At 36.3% G+C, this 20,769-nt stretch overlaps 1 protein-coding gene across 1 annotated transcript in view; it reads right to left on the bottom strand.

The window, feature by feature from the left end:
- The window catches only part of LOC105380477 (aryl hydrocarbon receptor), a 98,501-nt gene that overhangs the window by 12,481 nt on the left and 65,251 nt on the right, over positions 1-20,769 (bottom strand). The window contains exon 3 of the mRNA XM_048622060.1: positions 860-954. Coding sequence (XP_048478017.1) covers positions 860-949 — 90 coding nt within the window. The 5' untranslated portion in view covers positions 950-954. The remainder of the gene's footprint in view (positions 1-859; positions 955-20,769) is intronic.

Genomic DNA, 20,769 nt, shown 5'->3' on the forward strand with positions numbered 1-20,769 from the left:
TAATAGTAGGTATATAATGTGTCAGTGTGAGTCACAAATTCCGAAATTAATTTAAAGCTGAAGTTTGTCTATATACTATACCTCGTAAGCTCGCAAGCTACCGCTAAAGTATGAAATATGAATGCTAAAACCGGCTGCTCGTAATCTTAGGTCAACACCTTGATTGATCGTTCAGAGGTGGTCTTGTAATGATTAACGATGGCGAATACACACTTCGTGTCTTGTTACGTGATAATTCTAGATGGTAACTAAGCGGGTTATTTACACTTTACATTTTTTGTTTGTTTAGATGGATAATTAAATTAATCGGATCGAAATTTATTGATTTGGCAACTTCGGAAAAGGCGTCGATTGTTTGTTATTATGCCGGCGCATCGAAGGGAAAGGATTGTCCAATATTTGATGGCTCAAGGTGCTTTCTGGTGCACGATGTTTTTTTAAGGTAAAGATTTCTGGTGTCTGTGTGGTTTTTAAGGTAAGGATCCTGTAGTATGGACTACTTAAAAAAAAGAGATGAGGTATAATTACGTGGCCATAGTCATTATCATAATAATTAGACTACATCAGTCCACTGCTGGACGTAGGACACATATCATAATATATCATAATCATAAGGGTATAAAAAATACTGTTTGAGAAGGCGACTTAAATTCTACAAAAACCATGTAAGTAATTGTTAAAATTTAAAGTTTAAAAAAATGTTATGTGTGAGTTGTGTGTTTATTGTTCACCCTGTACAGAGTGTTTCAAATAGGGTACACTAAGGTACTTAGGTTTCGGCTCTTTACGCTATACGCTTTTTACAACACTCTGTATTAATAAAAATAATCATTATAATAAAAAATAAGTAATATGTCACCTGCAGAAACATCTCCCCGTCGGGCATGGCGTGGTCGTAGTGCGCGTGGTCGCGGCGCAGCGCGTGCAGCTCCTCCTTCTCCTTGTGCATCACCACTGCAACAAATAAAGAGATAAATATATGTGAGGGACTTGCCCCTGGTTGACCCTAAACTGTAGGTTTCAACACTGCTATAAATATGTAGATTAGCATATGAGGGTACCACTCATCCCTGACTGACCCTAAAATGTACATTGTTGCAGCTAGTGATTCTATACTTCAAATCATTTTGGGAGATTTGTGTACGGTGTGTAAGTACCTACTTAATAATAGAATCTTATTTAAAATTTAATTCCTACTTATAGTACCTATAGTGTCAAAGTAAAACTGTAGTATAAGATTATTTAACTTCGAATAAATTTTTAGTGACAGCCAACCTTGCTTTTGTTTTCTTTATTAGTAAACTAAGCAAATAAAACAGTCAATAAAGAATTTATGAAGGATCTAAAATATGATAAAAATATTCATTTATCCACCACATGTTCCACGAGTTATAAGGGTGATTCCACACTAAATCAGATAGCCTTAGTTTGAAATTGAATAGATAAACACTTAGGGGTGGATTTCAACAAGTCCTAAAAAATCTTCATTTCCGTGGACTTTTTTATCTTAAGGTTTTTTATATTAGAAAAACGCTTTTATTAAAGTTTTTGTTCATGTTAGTGTTCTTACTAAATGGGTAGCAGATAAGTTAAAAACTTAACGAGATACGGATGATTAAAAATTTCGTGCCACGGCGATGAAACATGCGTTCACGGCAATGAAACAAGCGTCCACGGCAATGAAACAAAGGCCCACGGCAATGAAACAAACTTCCACGGCAATGAAAGAACTGTATACAATGGAAATAAAAGAATCAATCCACTGCATTTTTTTAAAAAGACTGAGGGAAACGCAAACTTAGACAGGTATGTATGGCAGAAATATTTGGATAGATATTGGAACGAAAGAAAGAACGACAGTATGTATAAAAAATAAGAATATAGTATGGAATTCTCTAAGTAGCATTGTGGGGTCCGTATTGCGACGTATGAAAGAAAATGTTTCATTTCACACTAATAACGTTCACAAACCTTGATCATAAACCTTACCTATAACATCTATATTTTCATAAGGTATAATATCCAATTTTTATACTGTTCATTTTATGTAAAATTCATAAAATATACTATAATATGACATAATCTGTGCAGAATTACATAACACCGGCAAAACACCTAGTACCAAAATATAAAGATAGGTGCGGTTAGGTGCACATGTTGGTCAGCTAAGCGTCCCCCTACATAGCGCCAATAATAATAACGCAGTCAAAACTCCTTGCACCAAAACCTAAACATAGAGCGTCTCCCCATGTAGCCCCGCTTCGCTTTTGATGAACATGTGCACTTAACCGCTCCTCCTCGCTTTTCTCGTCATCGCACCTATCTTTAGGTTGTGGTGCTAGAGGTTTTGATGGTGTTGTGTAATTTAACACAGATTATGTGATATGATAGAATGTTTTATGAACTTTATGCTAAATCATAGTATATTTTAATTGGTATAATAATATGAAATGTACATGTTATCATCATCAGCCTATAATCATCCAATGCTGGACATAGGCCTCTCCCAAGGAGCGCCACAACACTCGGTCCTCGGTCTTCCAAATCCAGCCACTAACGGCTACCTGCCTAAGCTATTATGACAGCTATGTTGGTAACCTTAGTCCTCTGACGTATAACCTCTTTTCTGATACCATCCATAAGAGAAACCCTAAGCATAGCTCTCTCCATAGCACGCTGAGTGACTTTAAATCGGTGGACCAGTCCCACCATCAGTGTCCACGTCTCTGCACCATATTTCATAACTGGCAGGGCGCAATGGTTGAAGATATTGGATGCCTAGCCGAATAGTCTGCCTCCGGTAGTCATATTATTGCACAACTTCGATAGTTGTCTCAGGTCACGAACGATCACCGGCTCCGGTTTTATGTGAACATTCTACATGACTTTTGCCTTGCCCAAGAACATACGGAGGCCTACACGTTGCAAGCAGCATTAAGGCCACTTAGCATCTAGCTGAGTTCCTGCAGAGATGCATGTTCTATTATATTCTATTCTACTATCTGTGGGAGGTGTAAGTACCTGCACCTGGCTCTCTCGAATGGGACCTTTGTGCAATGTGAATATTCTATTCCAAGGTCTAAGCTGCCTTTCTAAGCTTGGACCATTTCCCACCACGCTGGTCCACAGGGGGTGGCTGGGTTCACATATTATCTAGATGTGCTAAATCTATAGGTAGATATGCAGGATTCGTCACGATGTTTTCCTTCACCGTAAAAGCGATGGTATACATTGTATTTAAATTCAAAGGAACACATTGGTACATGTCAGCGCCGGAATTTGCACCCGCATCACTGGCGTGGGAAGCGGGCGCTTACCCGACTGAGCTACCACCGATCTTATTTATACATAACGTTCATTATAATTGATTCCATTGTTATTATTAATGTCATCATCATCATCATCATCAGCCAATAATCATCCACTGCTAGACATAGGCCTCTCCCAAGGAGCGCCACAACACTCGGTCCTCGGCCTTCCTCATCCAACCACTACCCGCCACCCGCCTAAGGTCGTCAGTCCAGCGGGCAGGAGGGCGTCCCACGCTGCGTTTGCCTGTTCGTGGTCCCAACTCGTCTACCCCAACGGTTATCGGTTCTTCGGCAGATATGACCAGCCCACTGCCACTTCAGCTTGCATATTTTGACAGCTATGTCGGTAACCTTAGTCCTCTGACGGATAACCTCATTTCTGATACGATCCATCAGAGAAACCCCAAGCATAGCTCTCTCCATAGCACGCTGAGCGACTTTAAATCGGTGGACCAGTCCTACCGTCAGTGTCTACGTCTCTGTGTGGCGGACTCCTAGCCACTAGTTCAGACGAAGATCAACAGATGGCGCTCGGAACGCAATACAGAGAAGATGTATGGGAACTACGCAAATTACTATGAAAATCCTACATCGCGCATTCGAAGTTTCTCGCCTACTCTGCAATATATAGAAATCCCCAACGCTAACCGTGGGGCAGCTGCCCGCCAGGCCACACCACCCGGCCTGGTCGGAGGATCCTCCCTTTGCATGGGGATGCTCTACCACCTCCAGCATCTCCATACTGGTGACCCCGTGAAGAACATCAGCGCAGCCTTCTGAAGACCCGCAGAGCAGCCTCCACGCCATCTTCCATCGACTTTCTCTCCTCACCTCAACAGCCGTGCAGCAGAACTCTCAGCAAGCAGCCCCTGGAGCCAACCAGCCAGCATCCGGTCTCAAAGGGCATCATGACCACCAGCATGCAGCGAACGCGCAGGCCTGGTCACACCCTCGACCCACACCAGCAACTTGGCACAGCACACTGCACTTCGGCCGGTCAGCAAGCAGAGCCATCCTCTCCTGGTCGACGCAGCACTATGCCACCATGCTCCACTGCAGGCTCATCCCGACTCACCGTGGACATCGCCACTGCAGCATCACCCCGACTCACTGGGGACTTCTCACCGCACTCACAGTCCCGACTCACTGCGGACTACGCGGCACTGGCTGGCAATCAAGACTCTCGGCTGCACTGAAGACTATCGCCCTCCGGTCTCGGTGGGGGAGTGATGTGGCGGACTCCTAGCCACTAGTTCAGACGAAGATCAACAGATGGCGCTCGGAACGCAATACAGAGAAGATGTATGAGAACTACGCAAATTACTATGAAAATCCTACATCGCGCATTCGAAGTTTCTCACCTACGCTGCAATATATAGAAATCCCCAACGCTAACCGTGGGGCAGCTGCCCGCCAGGCCACACCACCCGGCCTGGTCGGAGGATCCTCCCTTTGCATGGGGATGCTCTACCACCTCCAGCATCTCCATATCTGCACCATACGTCATCACTGGCAGGACGCACTGGTTGAAGACTTTTGTCTTCAGGCTCTGAGGAATGGCCGAGGAGAATATGTGACGAAGTTTCCCGAATGCAGCCCAACCCAGTTGGATGCGCCTTGCAGCCTCCTTGTCGAAGTTGCTTCTGCCTAGCCGAATAGTCTGCCCGAGGTAGACATATTCTTGCACAACTTCGATTGTTGCCTCACCAACGGCGACCGGCCCCGGTTTGATGTGAGCATTGTACATGACTTTCGTCTTGTCCAAGTTCAAACCGAGGCCAACACGTCGGGAAGCAGCATTTAGGCCACTTAGCATCCAGCTGAGTTCCTGCAGAGATTCTGCCGAGATTCTGCCATAATAACGATGTCGTCCGCGAAGCGGAGGTGTGACATGTACTCGCCATTTATACATATGCCATGTCCTTTCCAGTCCAACGTCTTAAAGACATCTTCCAATGCATTGGTGAACAGTTTCGGAGATATCACATCCCCCTGTCTCACTCCACGTTGATAGATAGATAGATAGATAAATTATTTATTTACTTAACACAACACATACACAGGTTACACAGCAAGATTTTTAACATAAAGTTTAAGATTACATAAACACAAAACACTATTAAAAGACATGCAGATAGAAAAGCAACATGTGTATTTATCATGTTAGCAAAAGGGTTCTGACTCAGCATAATACTATGATTATAATTAAATAATCACAGCGCTGGTATTCTGCCAGGACCAATTTTAGTGAGTGGGAGTGGAGCCTCAACTAAACATAAATATGTGTGTAGTAAATATGTAAAAGTGTGTTGTGGTACGTTATAATTATATTTATACTAAAATAAAATAGATATTTATATCCTATTATGTTATGAATGTATGTATATAATAATATGTAACAATAAATTGTGTTAAATGATTATGGGTGTATGCTATGTAGTATGTGTAAACGAATATATTGTGATGTGAGTTTAAGTGATATGTGTGAAAATGATAGCAAGTGATGTGGTAGTTAATTTGCTGGGTGCAGTTGGATAGGTCTTGTCTTGTGGTCCTGTACTTGGACAGTCATAGTAGCGGCATTGTACAGACATCTCAACACCTCGATATAGCGCCAATCGATTATTAATGTAATATTATATATTTCGTTTTTATACATCTCGATACGCACCCGTCTTAACGCACTTCAAAAAGAGGTAATTTGACTAGTCCTGTAGGTAATACCTATGTCAGTGATCGGTATTACCTGTATTACAGGTAAAAGATGGTAAAGATATGTTACTTTGCCTAATCATACATACCACGGCGATGAAAACATAAGTCACGGAAATGAATAACCTAACCACGGCAATGAATACAAATTATTTTACAGGACACGGCAATGAAATTTTTTTCATTTCCGTGGCTTTTTTTTCATTGCCATAGCAAATATTGGCCACGGAAGCCACGGAAATGAAAGCATGGCGATGAAAACCAAGGCATTAAATATAAATAACTAAAAAAGTATTAACTATTCGAAGAAATAAACACTTTATAAGATAAATATTTTCAAAAAGCTTTCTTTTGAATGCTTACTCTAGAAGACAAACTTAATTTTATAGAAGTTATATCTATCCACGGCAATGAAAGAAAAAATGTCCAGTCCCCAAAATTTTTACTGATTTTCACTATAGCGCAAAAACGCGGGCACCGATGTACCTCCTTCCACGTCGAGCAGTTAGGCGACACTTGTAAGAAACGATTAGCGCACTGAGGGGGGCACACAAGTTCATAGGTAAAACAATATCCTTGATCATGTTTAGGACACGGCGATGAACAGAAGTTCTGGGACACATGAATTTTCACTTACCGTTCGTTATATTCTTTATATATTTCAATAAATGTGTTCCGTGACAATACTTTAACTATTAATGTATCAAATGAAACTAAGTTTAACTATCAATACTCAATATTTTTTCATCAATGAAGAATAATACAAAACGTGGTGACCTGGGGACAGACACGGCAATGAAAGATTTGGAGGTTTAATATTTTTTTTTTAAATATCCATTAATCCTATTAATAAAATATTTAGTGCTACACATAGATAACTATTTCACTTAACCGGAAAAAAATATTAGAAAATTATAACTTGGTTTTTTAGTACCGATTTCATTGATGCCACGCAATTTTTGGCTGCGGGAAATTCACCCTTAGATAAGTTTAATACTCGAAGCTTGATCGAGTTTTTCCGTACACTTTTGTAGTCATTGTATTGTATGCGACAAAAAACGACAAGAAACTTTATTGGAAAGTAAGTAAAAAATGCAAATTGTTAATTGCGAATTTAAAACAAATTAACGTTACACCAGTACGCAACAATGGTCGATTAATTGTTAGCTAATTGTCGAAAAGATAATAAAAGTAAGTTTATAAAAGCTCATTTATGTAACATCAGAGTGCCGACAAACGCGTCAGAAGTTTTATTGAAAATTACGTATTTTACTCAATGTAGAGTAGGTAATAAAAATTCTAAAAACACATCTGCCCTTTGCAAGTGTTGTAAGTTATCAATCCCCGAGTCCGGAGTAATTATGTACTATTATAATACGTTACGATGTAATGTCGGAATTAACGTAAGATCGAAGGGTACAAAAGAGGTATGGGTACCTACACTAACTTGGTGTTGTATTTTAGGTCTTATTGGGTAAAAAGGTGCTATGGCCAAGAGTAGAAGCTTTAGTTTATTGATTGAAATAAATGGTAAAATGCAACAAAACATTTTAATATTTTTGACGACGTCATAATACTCATAAGTAAGTACCGTAAGTACCCTGCATACTTAAAAAAATCAGTCCAAAAAAAATATTTTTTGCACCTTTAATTCTTAGTCTATTCATTAAATAGAATTATACAAGACATTACATTTTCAACCTTAATTATGAGTGGCTTCTTGTTACTAACGCATAAATAAATGCAATTGTCTAACCCGCATTATAATTCTGTACAATATGACTAATAATATATTTTGATATGTAATTAACAATATCAGTACATGCTCGCTTGATTAGAGGTTAATCTTGTTTGAAGGCAGCTCTGTTATTATTGAATGTACAACCCTAGCGATGTAGGGCTGTCAAAAGTGCAGAAATAAGTTAAGACTGATAAGTTGAGACTATTAATAATTGTTACCAGGTGCAAAAACTGTTTGTGGCTCTAACGATAATGTTTGTGAATAAAGTAAATAATAATGTCAAAGTATATTACACATTATGGGCATGACGTAGTTAACTTAACATTTATATTATTGTATTATATCTTCGTAGGTATTATTTTATTTTTAATTGAAAATATACGATGCATCCATAATGAGACAATTTTTTTACAAAATCTTCTACCGCACCGCCGACAGTAAATAATCCATAGTCTGTGTCGCTAACCTGTCAAACATCTGTCATATTCATACAAGTTACGTCAGATTTGACAAGCGAGCAACGCTCCTTAAGGATTGATAATTGCTAATATTCGGTCGTAGTAAACTAGTAACCCCACTGTTTCTTACAACTGGCAACCCTGATAAACACAGACCTATATGTAATTACAAATGACGTTTGATCTTTAAACCGATGTGCTAAAGAGAAATAAATAGAGTGGTTTTGTGGTGAACAGTAAGTAAGTAGGCATTAAAATTAACGATACCATGGGTTTAGAATTTAATGCAAGCCTATCCTGGATGGGTCTAGCTATCAGTATGTTCGTAATAATTAGATAATTATATTGCGCTACACTGTACAGGGTGATATAAAAATAAATAAAAATATTCGTAACGGTTCACGACCTTTCATGTGAAAACAAAAGTGACTCGCACGCAAGTCACTTCTTACAACCCTAGGGAATTAAAGTCATACACAGCCGTGCAAAGTATTTAATAAGTCAGCCTATATAAAATTCTTTATATGACCGTAGGTAATGCATAAGGATAAAGAGATAAAAATACCTACTTTCGAATTAAATTAATAACCACCATAACTTTTAATGGACTATTTCGAAGAATTGTCTGTCAACAATGGCATCTTGCTATTTGATTACTTAATTTTTATAGCCCACTAATTAAAAGTAAAAGTTAAATTTTAAGTTTTTCTGCTAATAAAGACTGTAAAAGTTTAATCTACGAGTACTTATATTACTTTGTTTACTATGTAAACACAATAAGTATATGATTATATTATAAGTACTTAATATAATACCTAAGAAACATATACATATTATCATTAGGTGCGATTTAAAAAAATGAGACAATTATTTAGGTCAAAAGTTTAAAAGTTTGTATGTACAGTATAGTAAACTTAAACCGCTAGAGAGTTCTGATATTATTATGATTTTTGTAATAACCAACACAAATACTGAAGCAAAATATTTCTTAAAAAAAAAACATAACATTTCAAAACCCTAAGTACGCTCCCTTCTAAATTTAAACATCGTTCTAAGTTTGAATCCGCGGCTCCCAATGGCCCTTTCCAGCCTCCGTTCTCCGCTCTGATTTGTCACTAGATCAGACCACGCCCCTTATTGCTAGATAAGTGATGTGACGCACAATCTGTAGGGATGGCCCCAACATCGTAATTGTGGTACATACGGGATTCAGAGATTGGATGAGATAGCGGGATCAATCAATTCGGGATTGGGTGATTGGATAAGTGGAGTCGGTTTCTTATTGTGATTGGTTTTATTAGATTGCATTCATTGCCCAGTAGTAAGAGTGGGAAAGAAAAAATAAATAATACCTATCATTGTTTAAAAATATTTTATAGCTTCGCATTAGTATTTAATTCTTGGTAGGCTTGGCTTTTTAAACTTGAACAACAAATTTGGTATCATAATTATATTTAAATTTAATAAATTTATATTTAAAGAAATATAGAAAGTAGAATATTTTTTTATAGACAACAAACACTAAAATCTTCTTTTCTAGTTAAATTTTGAACAGTGCTTGATCACACGATCAAGCCCCTTTTTCTCACGTCTCTCATAATTTGTCTTCACGCTTGTTTAGTTTAAAATAATCCTAGATATTATTTTATCGGTATATTTGTTCTTTTATTATCGGTATATGTGTGAACTAAGACCTCCCTGAAATATAAAGAGCTAGATTAAGCGTAACTTGTCTTTTATTTTTTTACCAGTTAGAATATAACCTATCCAACGTTACAAACCCTCGACATTCAACACTAAAAGTAGCATAACTTTTAAACGGCTAAACCGATTTTGATAAACTATGGCTAAGGACACTCGGGGCAACAATACTTATAACTTAAAAAAATAATCGAAAATCGGTTTAGCTGTTTGGGGGCTACGCTACCACAGAAAAAGGTACACACACAGATACGTTAAAATTATGACACACCTCTTTTTCATCTGGGGTTCAAATGAATCTATCTTCGAGCTGCGTTTCGGCTTGCTACTTATAGCTCCCTGTAGATACAGTAGAAATGGACCCAATGATATTGTACTATGATGCGAGGAAAATTATAATTTGCTCTTAAATGAGCAAACTCACGCGAGATGTTTTAGCAATTATTTAAATTAGTATTGTCTTCATTAGTTTTTCAACTCATTGATTTCATTTGAATGGTATGTATGTACGTTTGTGGCATAGCTATGATTATGCAGATTATGCATGAATATTCTCTATACATTGCTATGTTAAAGTGTGCTACTTAGAATTATCATTTTCTTTATTGTAAGACACTTGAAGAAGCATTCTTTATTTTGAGACGAATACGTAACGGTCTACTAAACTTACCCTTAAAAGTTCATTCTAAAATTAATTTCGGATACCGATTTTTAAATGAATCACAAATCACTTGTATATGCTTACAAAACAGCAGTAGGTATATTTGGAAATTACTCATAAGTAACATTAGATATAATTAAATAAAGTGATAAAATCATTTTATCACATAGTAATCTTTGCAATACAAAAATGCGTAGACGCTCTTGACAATTTCATCAACCATCACTAACATAGTTTTTTCGACAACAAAACGCATTTTTCTATACAATTACACTTTACGAGCGTGCATAATACAGGCTGGTTCTAAGAACTGTTGAATAATAAGATATAGTGAGAAATTGATAAGTTTTGTTTTATATTGATTGATATATAAATGTGCTAGATAGACCATCCGAGTTTTTCTATCACCGGAAGTTAAAAAAAACATGTTAATCCATGCTTAAATCTTATCTTAACTTGGCTAAATCCCCTTTGGTTTCTGATCGTTTAGGCCAAAGATTTCATTTCCCCAGTTATAACTATGTATTTATTTAGTATCGATTTGTAGAACGTTTTGTATATTGACTCTTGCATGTGAAATTTTTGTGGATTCTGACCAACACTACCACTCACAGAAAGATTTTCTGTATGAATTTGTTATTATAAGTACAATGTATAATGTACGTCTACAGTTATTGATGAATTAAAATGTATAACATCACTCCAGTTTCGTCGAAATAATAAATGAATAATTGATAACAGCTGACCCATTTTTGTTTTGCGGAAGCATATCGAAAACAAAACAAAAAATTATGTTTCGACAAAGGTCCCCTCTAAATCCTTAGCGGGACCCGTAAGTTAAATGGTTATTTTTATTGAATAACAAGTATTCGATCATAGATTTTTTATATAGATTTTTGTAGTTTATATTTATTGTTATAAGCCGTCTGGGGATTTTTTGATTCATTTTACTACTGCATTCTACCTATCATTATATTAACATTAAACAGATAATAAAACAAACAAAAACCAAAAATATTCTCTCCCAAAATTAGGGCCCATTTACACTGAGCCCCAAACAGTCCGTTATCTGCACACACTGCCTCGCTCGACTGACTATAATGGGGTGTTGGGCCGCCGCCGGCCACTCTAATGACATCACCCTGTGCCATATTGCACGGCCGTTGGGGTCAAAGGCAGCTGGTAGGAGTTTTTTTTTAATTAGCCTTTTTGTACATTTGCCTTGGAGGTATTATTTTGTAGTAAATGTATGATGTGGTGTCAAAAGTTAGCGTATAGAAGTTTTAAATGAGGATCAAAGAGGTTAGTTCCATATTCAAGGACCGATGTTATCTGATGGTCATCTGCAGGGTTGTGGGGAAGCAGTGGATCAGAGTGGTACTGGACCGAAAAAAGCCGAATAAAAGAGGATGTCTATACCCACCAGTGGGCGACGATGATGATGATTATTTTGTAGAGGTGTTATTTCAAGTACTTGACTGACTCAAATGTCACCTTTGTAGAGGCACATATCCTCATATGGTCTAAACCCCCTTCCTAAGCCATCCGTTTTGTGTCTATATTCTTGAACACAGGCACATTCAAAATAACTGATTAGAAAACACACGGAATTCAAAGCTGCATCATTTTAGTGAAAATTGAATTGAAAGATCTTGAAAAAAAATATTGCCATAGTTCGAGATAATTATGGTGTATGAGATTGGTAGAATATAAGTTGACAGAATGTTGTCAAACTTTTCCAAACAAAAGACTTCAACGCGCAAGTTCGTTAGATTGACTCACACCTAAAAACTAAACTGTTGATTATGAGGCTACATAAATTTAACCGAATGATATCCTAAATGTTTCGGTACTACCACAAAAACTTTAATAACTGTTAAAAGTCTTATGCATCTGATTCTTTCAAATGGTTATTTTTAACCTCGACGGAAAAAATGGGAATATTATAAATTTTAATTGTCTGTGTATTTGTGTATATTCTACTTGTATCTGCGGTAGCATAGTTTCCAAACGGCTGAACTGATTTTTATTTAGTGTGGTGATACAGAATTTTGAAATTTTTAAAACGTTATGAAATCATTTTTCTGTAACTTCAGCAATTCCTGTTAAATACTTTTCACTATGCAAACGCTACACGTAGCTTATAAGTACACGTGAAAGCTCAGTAAGAAAGTAACAAGCTTTCCGTGCTTTCAGGCCATAAATGAAAGCCTTAAAGTGTATGAGCTGTGTAAAAAAACGGCTTAATCGGTTAATATAGTGCCTTACGTTCTAACGCATAGCTATGTGTGATACGTTACATGAAGTAACATTGTGTGACCTTACAAAATAAATTCTTACCAACTATTAGATTAGGTATTTTGTGAGTGCTTACTTACATAAAATTTCATATTTATTAAGGTTGTAAAATTTACTAGCACTTATACCTACGCAATACCTAATCAAAAAAAATTTTTTTTTACTTCTTGTGAAGCCAGCCAATTTAAATAGGATTGAGATTTGGTTTGTTCACCATATACTACTGGAGACTAAAGTGGTCAAAGGGTCAGAGGGTGCCCCACGCTACATCTTCCTTATAAAACATCGACTTGTAGATTTACCTTAATGTAATATCAAACATCATAGACATTATAATAAGAATAAGGTTACGGATATTTCTGAACAGTAAGCGGAAATTAATCGTATATAAATTAGCTTATCATGTCTTGCATCGCCACATTAATTTACGTTTACACCGACATACACACCGTGGCCATTTTACATGTATATATTTTTCATATTTCATTAAGCCCTTGTATTATAGACCGAAGAATTAGTAGTCAATGTTTACCAAACGATTCTAGTATTTAGGTGCTAAGTAATAGAGTTGAAAGGGGTAAATATCGTTGGGTTGGCGAACTATAAATTAATAACCTAGCTTGTCGGTGCGCTTTGATGTTTTTGCAAACCATTATATTGATTACAGTTTTTGTCGAAAAAAATATAATAATTTTCTCATAATTACACTTGCAATGTGGATTACTGAGAAATGGGAATAATTTGTGATGAATTTTGTTACTAAGGGTTTGCAGAGGTAACGAAAGTTTTATGTAAGTAAACGTTTTTGCTATTCGTTGGTGGTCGTGAGTGGTTTCTATGTCATTAATTGTTCTAATATGGGTACTAACCCATTATTTTTCTATTTAGTTGTACACGGTTAACTAATATTACCTAAAAAGCATTTTAAATAATCATCAATTTCGGCCTTAACCTAAATTCAATTAAAATTATTCAATTCTTTTTCCATTACCACAATGTAAGTCAAATCATTCGGTATTATTTTGAATGCATTAATGTAATGCTAGGTTTACATTATACGCAATCAGATGTCACGCGAACCCTGACCAATGTCACGTCTTGTTAGCGAAATGTGAACGTTTAGTGAGGATTCTTACATTTCTGTACTTATTCATCTATCTAAGTATAGATTTAACAGTTAATTAAAACCTATGATACTTTGTTATTACATAACCATAATAATCCATGAATTTTAAGTATCATCACATCATCACGACCCATTACGTCCCCACTGCTGGGGCACGGGTCTCCTTCCAATGAAGGAAGGGTTTAGGCCTAGTCCACCACGCTGGCCAAATGCGGGTTGGTGGACCCCAACACAAGCAAGCTTGTTCTGAGAGAGTTGTCGGGTAAGTGGGCAACCCGACTGTCAGATGTTTTCAAGCCACCCGAAGGCCTCTGACTAGGCTTAACAACTGCAAATTTTAAGTAACTGAGGAATAAATACAACTATTCTAGGTAATAAATATGAAAAAAAAGATCCAATCTATGTCATATATATTAATGAAGTCAGATAAAATGTTTGCTCTTTTACAAATTTCGGTATTGTTTTCACTATAGAACACCATATTTCAATTGCAAGTTCGTGGCACGCGATGGTGGCGCCCCGTCACGTCAGCTTACTGTCAACTGGCGAGTACTACGTTCAAACACACGCGCAATGTGACGTTTATTCAGATTAGTGTGTACGGCCCTTAGCTCCAAAGTGCTCATTAGCAGTACTTGGTAGCTACTAGGTACTTGGATATAGAAGCAGATGATCAGAGCGTTTTAGTGTCGATGGACCCGGGTTCGAATCCCGCTCTTGTGTCTGGGTTGCTTGAATTAGCTGACTTTGGAAAAATATTGATTTTACAAAAACACACAATGGTATTAGCTGGATAGTATTATTTGTCTTCAATATGTATGTATTTTACATAATTTCTGATAGGGTAATTAGGATTAGCCAGCTTATAGGCTAATAGGTATCAAGTATAATATTTCATCCTATTAATAAAGTCAGAAGCAGAAACTAGTATTGACAAGAATCGTTAACCCTTTGGCTGCCACTAATTTCTAAAGTAAACAAATCGATAAAATTTCTTGCCGACAACCAATAAATCAGTCCAAAGGAGATGTCTCAATATCTTTAAAAGTAATTTTGCCGTCACACCGAAAGAGACAGACACGTGTAAGGGTATAAGAACACGAGTGTAAGAGCGGGATAGCACGTTTCTCTCGTTCTTTATTAATTAAGAAGCAAGGAGGTTTTAAATCATTGCGCTGTCAACGCGCCCTGTGGGAATCTCGAAGAAATATAGAACCCTTTATTCTAAATTTAAAATCACAATTTTGTAAACGGTCGGGAATGCTTTGGATGCGCGCGCGCACCCAGCGGTCCCTCGAGGATGATAGTACATGCCGAGAGAATGTCGTTGACACCTAGTTTTAGATTTGAGTTTTTTTTTGTGTCAAACTATTTTTTTTCTAAAGTTCGATCTGTCTTAGAAGTAAATATAGATGAATAAATTAATAATTCTATTATATTGAAACCATACCTGGAGTATAAATTCTTCAGGTAAGAATAATTTATTTAGGTCAGTTGTTATGTATATTACTTTCTTTCTTTAAATTAAAAATCCATACTGTACAATGATTGTATATGTTAAAAAGAACGAAAAATTAATTAAAATTTAGATCGCGATCATACAGCTTAAATCCAATAACAAAAACCTAACAAAATGAACTACGTGCTTCGATATTTTTCAAAACCGAAAAGTATCCAGTGATAAGTTATTTTCAGCAAAAACAATAATTGGACTCATTCCTTCGAGTTCAGCATTCCTGGCCGTTTTTGGAAATGATCCAGTATGGCGATACTTTTTAATTATCTTACTTTCTGTGATTCAAACAATAATAACAGTCAAAATCCAAACAGTGTTTTGTCCAACAATGACACAAAATAGGTAAGTTTAAGTATGAATAATGTACATAATACATAACCAATACGTACCCTGTAATAAGTATTTTTTACAGTCAGACATAACTATTAACATTACATTCATTATTTTAAAACATCCCTATTCATAAACAATAATCAAATCATCGCTACCACACTCCGTACCAAGTCTTTTTAAAAATGGAATATCTACATTCCGAACACTTTTTTCTTCTTTTCCCGCTTGCCAGCCAGCAACACGGGAGTCGCAATAAGACAGGAGGTTGGATGTTTAAAATAAATACCGTCTTCGGTCGCTCTAAGCCTTTACTCGATAACGTTCGTCTTTTTACTGACTCCGTGACCGACCAAACTCCCGTGCACGTTAAGCCGGGTTTACACGCACTTTTTGTCTCGGGAATTTTGTGTACAAGGTTGGAAATGTTTTTTTATGTATGTTACGAAAATGTGTTATTTATTACACAAGAGGATCATTATGAATTACTTTTGAATTCATGAAACAAAATTAGCCTTTCCGTAGGAGCTTTGTTGATTACTAATGTAAATTATACTTGTATTTAAGATGAAGAAGCAGATTGGTTTTTTCGAGTATTTCAATACTCTTAGAGCGAAAGTTGCTCAGAATGACCACCGGTCCGCTCTTTTGCACCATCCTGTATGTATATGGGCCAGTCTCCCCCGTCGCTGATAGAAAACAAACCAAAAAGATTCAACAATAGTTCAGACAACAGACATCTATCCTAAAACCCTTTAATTTAAGTTTCCAGCTTGCGCCATGTAAGCCGGCCCTACAGTCGGGTGTGAAATCAGCATTGTGATAAGCTCGGAACGTTCTTAACACCGCTGCGGCCGTCCGCGTATCAATTAAATGGAAGGTCCAATCTTGCAGTTAAACGGGTCCAACAAAATATTCGACGAGGCTTACTTGGACGACTCTAATGAAGAGTAAATGATGCTTGCTTTTATAGGGCTAAGGTTTTGTTGGAGCTTTTGATGTACTTTGAGTTGTTATGAGGCGGAAAAGAGGGGCTTAGAGGTTTGAAATGTGTGTCTGTGTGGCTTATACAGGGCAGAATTTTGACAGTGAAGTGACAACGGGAGATTCACTCATAAAATTTCACCCTGTATATTTCTGGCCAAATACTTAAACATTATCGGAGGTTTTGAACTTCTACGCTACGCTAATGTACTACGAATTGATATTAAATCCCGCTTATCATCATCATATATATTTTTGTAGGTGACCTTGTATTGTATACCAAGTTTTACTTACCTAAAACAAAATAGAATAATTGATCTAGAACAGACAAACAAACTAATGACTCACTTAGCGAACTCCAACACAAAATATCATTCCAAACCCAACCCCATACTTTTATTAATTAGCCAAGTCATAACTGACGTTTTCATTATCCCTTCAACGCAGACCAACCCTACGTCAGTGCAGCGATTATAAGATTCGAAACCTCCGTTTACGTTATACTTTATTTCCTTACATTATGACAGTGACAGTTGACGATACGCAGTCAACTGTCACTGTCATAATGTAAGGAAATTTTTTTAGTTCCAAAAGTGACATTAGTTTTTTCCATGTTATGTGGAATTTCAGCAAACGCTAAACGTATTTAGTAGCCAGTCATACGTCTGTCAGTTAGTACAAAATGTAATTGAAATTTGTTTTAAATACTATTTTATATACGTTTAGCGTTTGGTAAAAGTGACCCTTAGTGTAGTTTTGAAAATAGTATTGAATCCTGTGACCGTACCTCTGTTCACTGCGGTGGTTCGATATCAAATGAGTGAATCTTGTGAAATATGCCAGCAAGACGACGTTCCATTTTGTGCAACTGGCGTTCAAAAGACAGATGGTCAAACCGCATAAATAATAATTTTGGGGTGAAATGGGACTGGTAATGTAAGCGTTATGACGTGTTTGTATACAGTACGATACCTTAATAAGGTGTTATTGTTATTTTGTTCTAATTTCTAGGATAAACAAGGCAGCTTCCTGTTGGTTATGATTTCATTGGGTTCCGCTCATCTGGCATAATCTTTATTGACCAAAACTCATTTCGCATAACTCGTATGGTCTAAACTTTTTTGGCCGAACCATCACTTTGCCAAGACTTATGTGGCATAAGGCTCGTTTCGTCTAAAACTCTTTAGGCACAATCTTTAAACACCTAAGTTTCGTTTGCTCAAATTTATGTTCGTCTATACCTATGTATAATCTTGTTTCTCCTAATGTTATCTTAATAAATAATATATTAAGTATGTAGTAAATGTACAAATTGTCGTATTTTTCTCCTACATCCCGAAAATCACGATATTGTATGATCAAAAAATCGAAAGTTAACGACCAATATAATTATTACAAACCCCATGAGATCGAAACCTAAAAATAGGTGCGACGACGAGCAAAGCGAGGAGGAGCGTGTTAGGTGCACATGTTCATCAAAACCAAAGCGGAGCGCAGCGAAGCGGAGCGGAGCGTTTTTCAAACAGCGGAAACAATACAAGGCACCAGTTTGCGCTATGTAGGGAGACGCTCCGTCAAAGTTAAAGCCAAACGAATATTATTACTTTGTATAAACCTATGTCATAGCATTATTAGGCTATTCAAGATTTGGCCATACCATTACTAGGCTAAACAACGTTATGCGAAATAACTTTTTACTAAACGAGATTTATGCCATACGATTTTCGGCGTAACGAGACTTTGACCAAACGTTACTATGCAATACGAGATTATGCAAAAAAATCTTATGCCAAAAAAGGTAGAACCGATTTCATTACCTCGGGTTATATTATTTATTTATTGATTTTTCTATTGGCGGCGGTGTCAGCAGTGTGTTCTTGTTATGGTCTAACTAGATATACCTAAACTATGGTCTAACCTACCTACTAATAACAAGCTAATCTTCCTAAACTTAAATAGACAAAAAGCTAATTAAAGGTTTTCATATAAGTCTTAACCATAGACTATGGTCTATGGTCTAATCCCAAATTGTGTACAGAAATAGACCCACCTTAAATGTATTATTAATGTATGTATTAATGAAGGCATTTTATCATTAAAAATACTAAGGTACTGCATTTCTTATCCATACTTAAAGATTTCTGGATTCCTTTTCACAGGTTCAATGTTAAACTCTCGGATAAATATCTCTTTAAAGTCAGTTCTGTCGTAAAGTCCAACTGTAAAAAATTCAGTTATTTATCGATATCTGGGATCATTCTGTATTGAATGTTCTTATACTCGTATTATAAAGTGAGCTGTGGAAATAGCTTTGTTAATTTCGATTAATATTACTGATTATCTTACTTATTTATTTTATTTGTGCCGAGGCAAGCCTTCTAGTTTAATAACTAAGTTAAATAAGTCATAACTATAGAAATGTGTTTTTTTTATAAAAAAATGATAAATTTTATACGGAAACTCCGTTAATCATTCTTGACGCCTTCTGTTCTACGATGTTTGGAAATTCACGAAATAAAAATCTACTCCTCATAGCAAAAAGTCACGTGACCAACAATGTTTATGACCCCTGTACACTGTACCTACAGTTTTTCAATAAATAAACAAATAACTAAATATTCAATATGTATCGCCGCGCCACTTAGCCGGTGGATTGAAAGCATCAGTAACATCACTCCTCCTGGCTATCATTGATAAATTCATCTTCAGATACCAATATTGATTAAAAACTTAATCAGAGGTGAACGTTAAAACACTTGATTAATCCTCTATATTTATTCAGTCTGACACCTATTTATTTAAGCCAATAAATGCCGTATATAACATGTTAAAAAGTATAAGAGTGATAGAGTGTTAAAGGAAATTGAAAAATATGCTAATTTAGCACATTGTGTTTTTAGCTTTGACGATTATACTGTTGATTAGAGAATATTGCGTATTTATTTTACGTTAAATCATTTTTAAACTCAATCACTTCCATCCAAAGGTTTGTCTGGTAGTGATTGCTATAAGTAATAAGGCCGCCTATTCGTACTGTTATATTTTTATGTTTTTGTGTTGTAATTTTGGTTTGTGCACATAAAGTGTATTTTATTCTATTTTATCAAATCTTAATTATCAAGTACGGAATAACTTAAGTTTCCTTATCGCTTTCAAGGTAAATATTGCTCAAATAAGTCAATAAGAGTCCATCCTGACCCACTGTGTCCATTTATAAATGTGTCCGTTAAATAAAAAGTATTGGGCGTAAATCGTGTATCGCTTTTGGGATCTTTAAGCGCAAAATTGGAATGACTTTTGGCGCGGAGTGTACATAAATCAGAAACACCAACACCCGTGTTGCTCAATTAAAAACCTTCTACTATCAGATGATCCCCTGGTACTTTTGCTGGAATTCTCCTTTATTTATTTATTTTCCATTCGTAAGATATATCGGCCTTTTTAAACGCTTTTTGTCAACACTTTATTTTGCTTTTATGAGAATCAATGGTCTCATTATTGGGTGTTTTATTTGAGTATCGTTTTAAGTTTGTGTTGGTGAAAGCAATTATGATGTTAATATGTATAAATATAATGCACCTTCACAGGAGCGATGGTAGCTTAGTCGGGTAAGCGCCCGCTTCTCACCCTAGAGAAGACCCGGGTTCGAGTCTTTTATTTCTAGTACGTAGTAGTCTCAAAAGAAAAGTGTTAATATAACTAATTACATCTATAAAACGTAAAGCAGATTCAAGTTATGCTGTAAAGAGAATATCTCTTCACATTCCGAATCTTTACAATTACTGAAAATCTTTTCATGAATTTCATGAGTCTAATTGCCGTAAAATTAGAGGTTCGTGCGTAAATTTACAGTTAAAAGTAAAAGTAAACAGATATCATTATCAAATATTTGTCATTTTAGTAACTAATTCTCAATTTTTAAATAGATATC

The sequence above is a fragment of the Plutella xylostella genome, chromosome 7, assembly GCF_932276165.1.
Source record: "Plutella xylostella chromosome 7, ilPluXylo3.1, whole genome shotgun sequence".
NCBI classification, from domain to species: domain Eukaryota; kingdom Metazoa; phylum Arthropoda; class Insecta; order Lepidoptera; family Plutellidae; genus Plutella; species Plutella xylostella.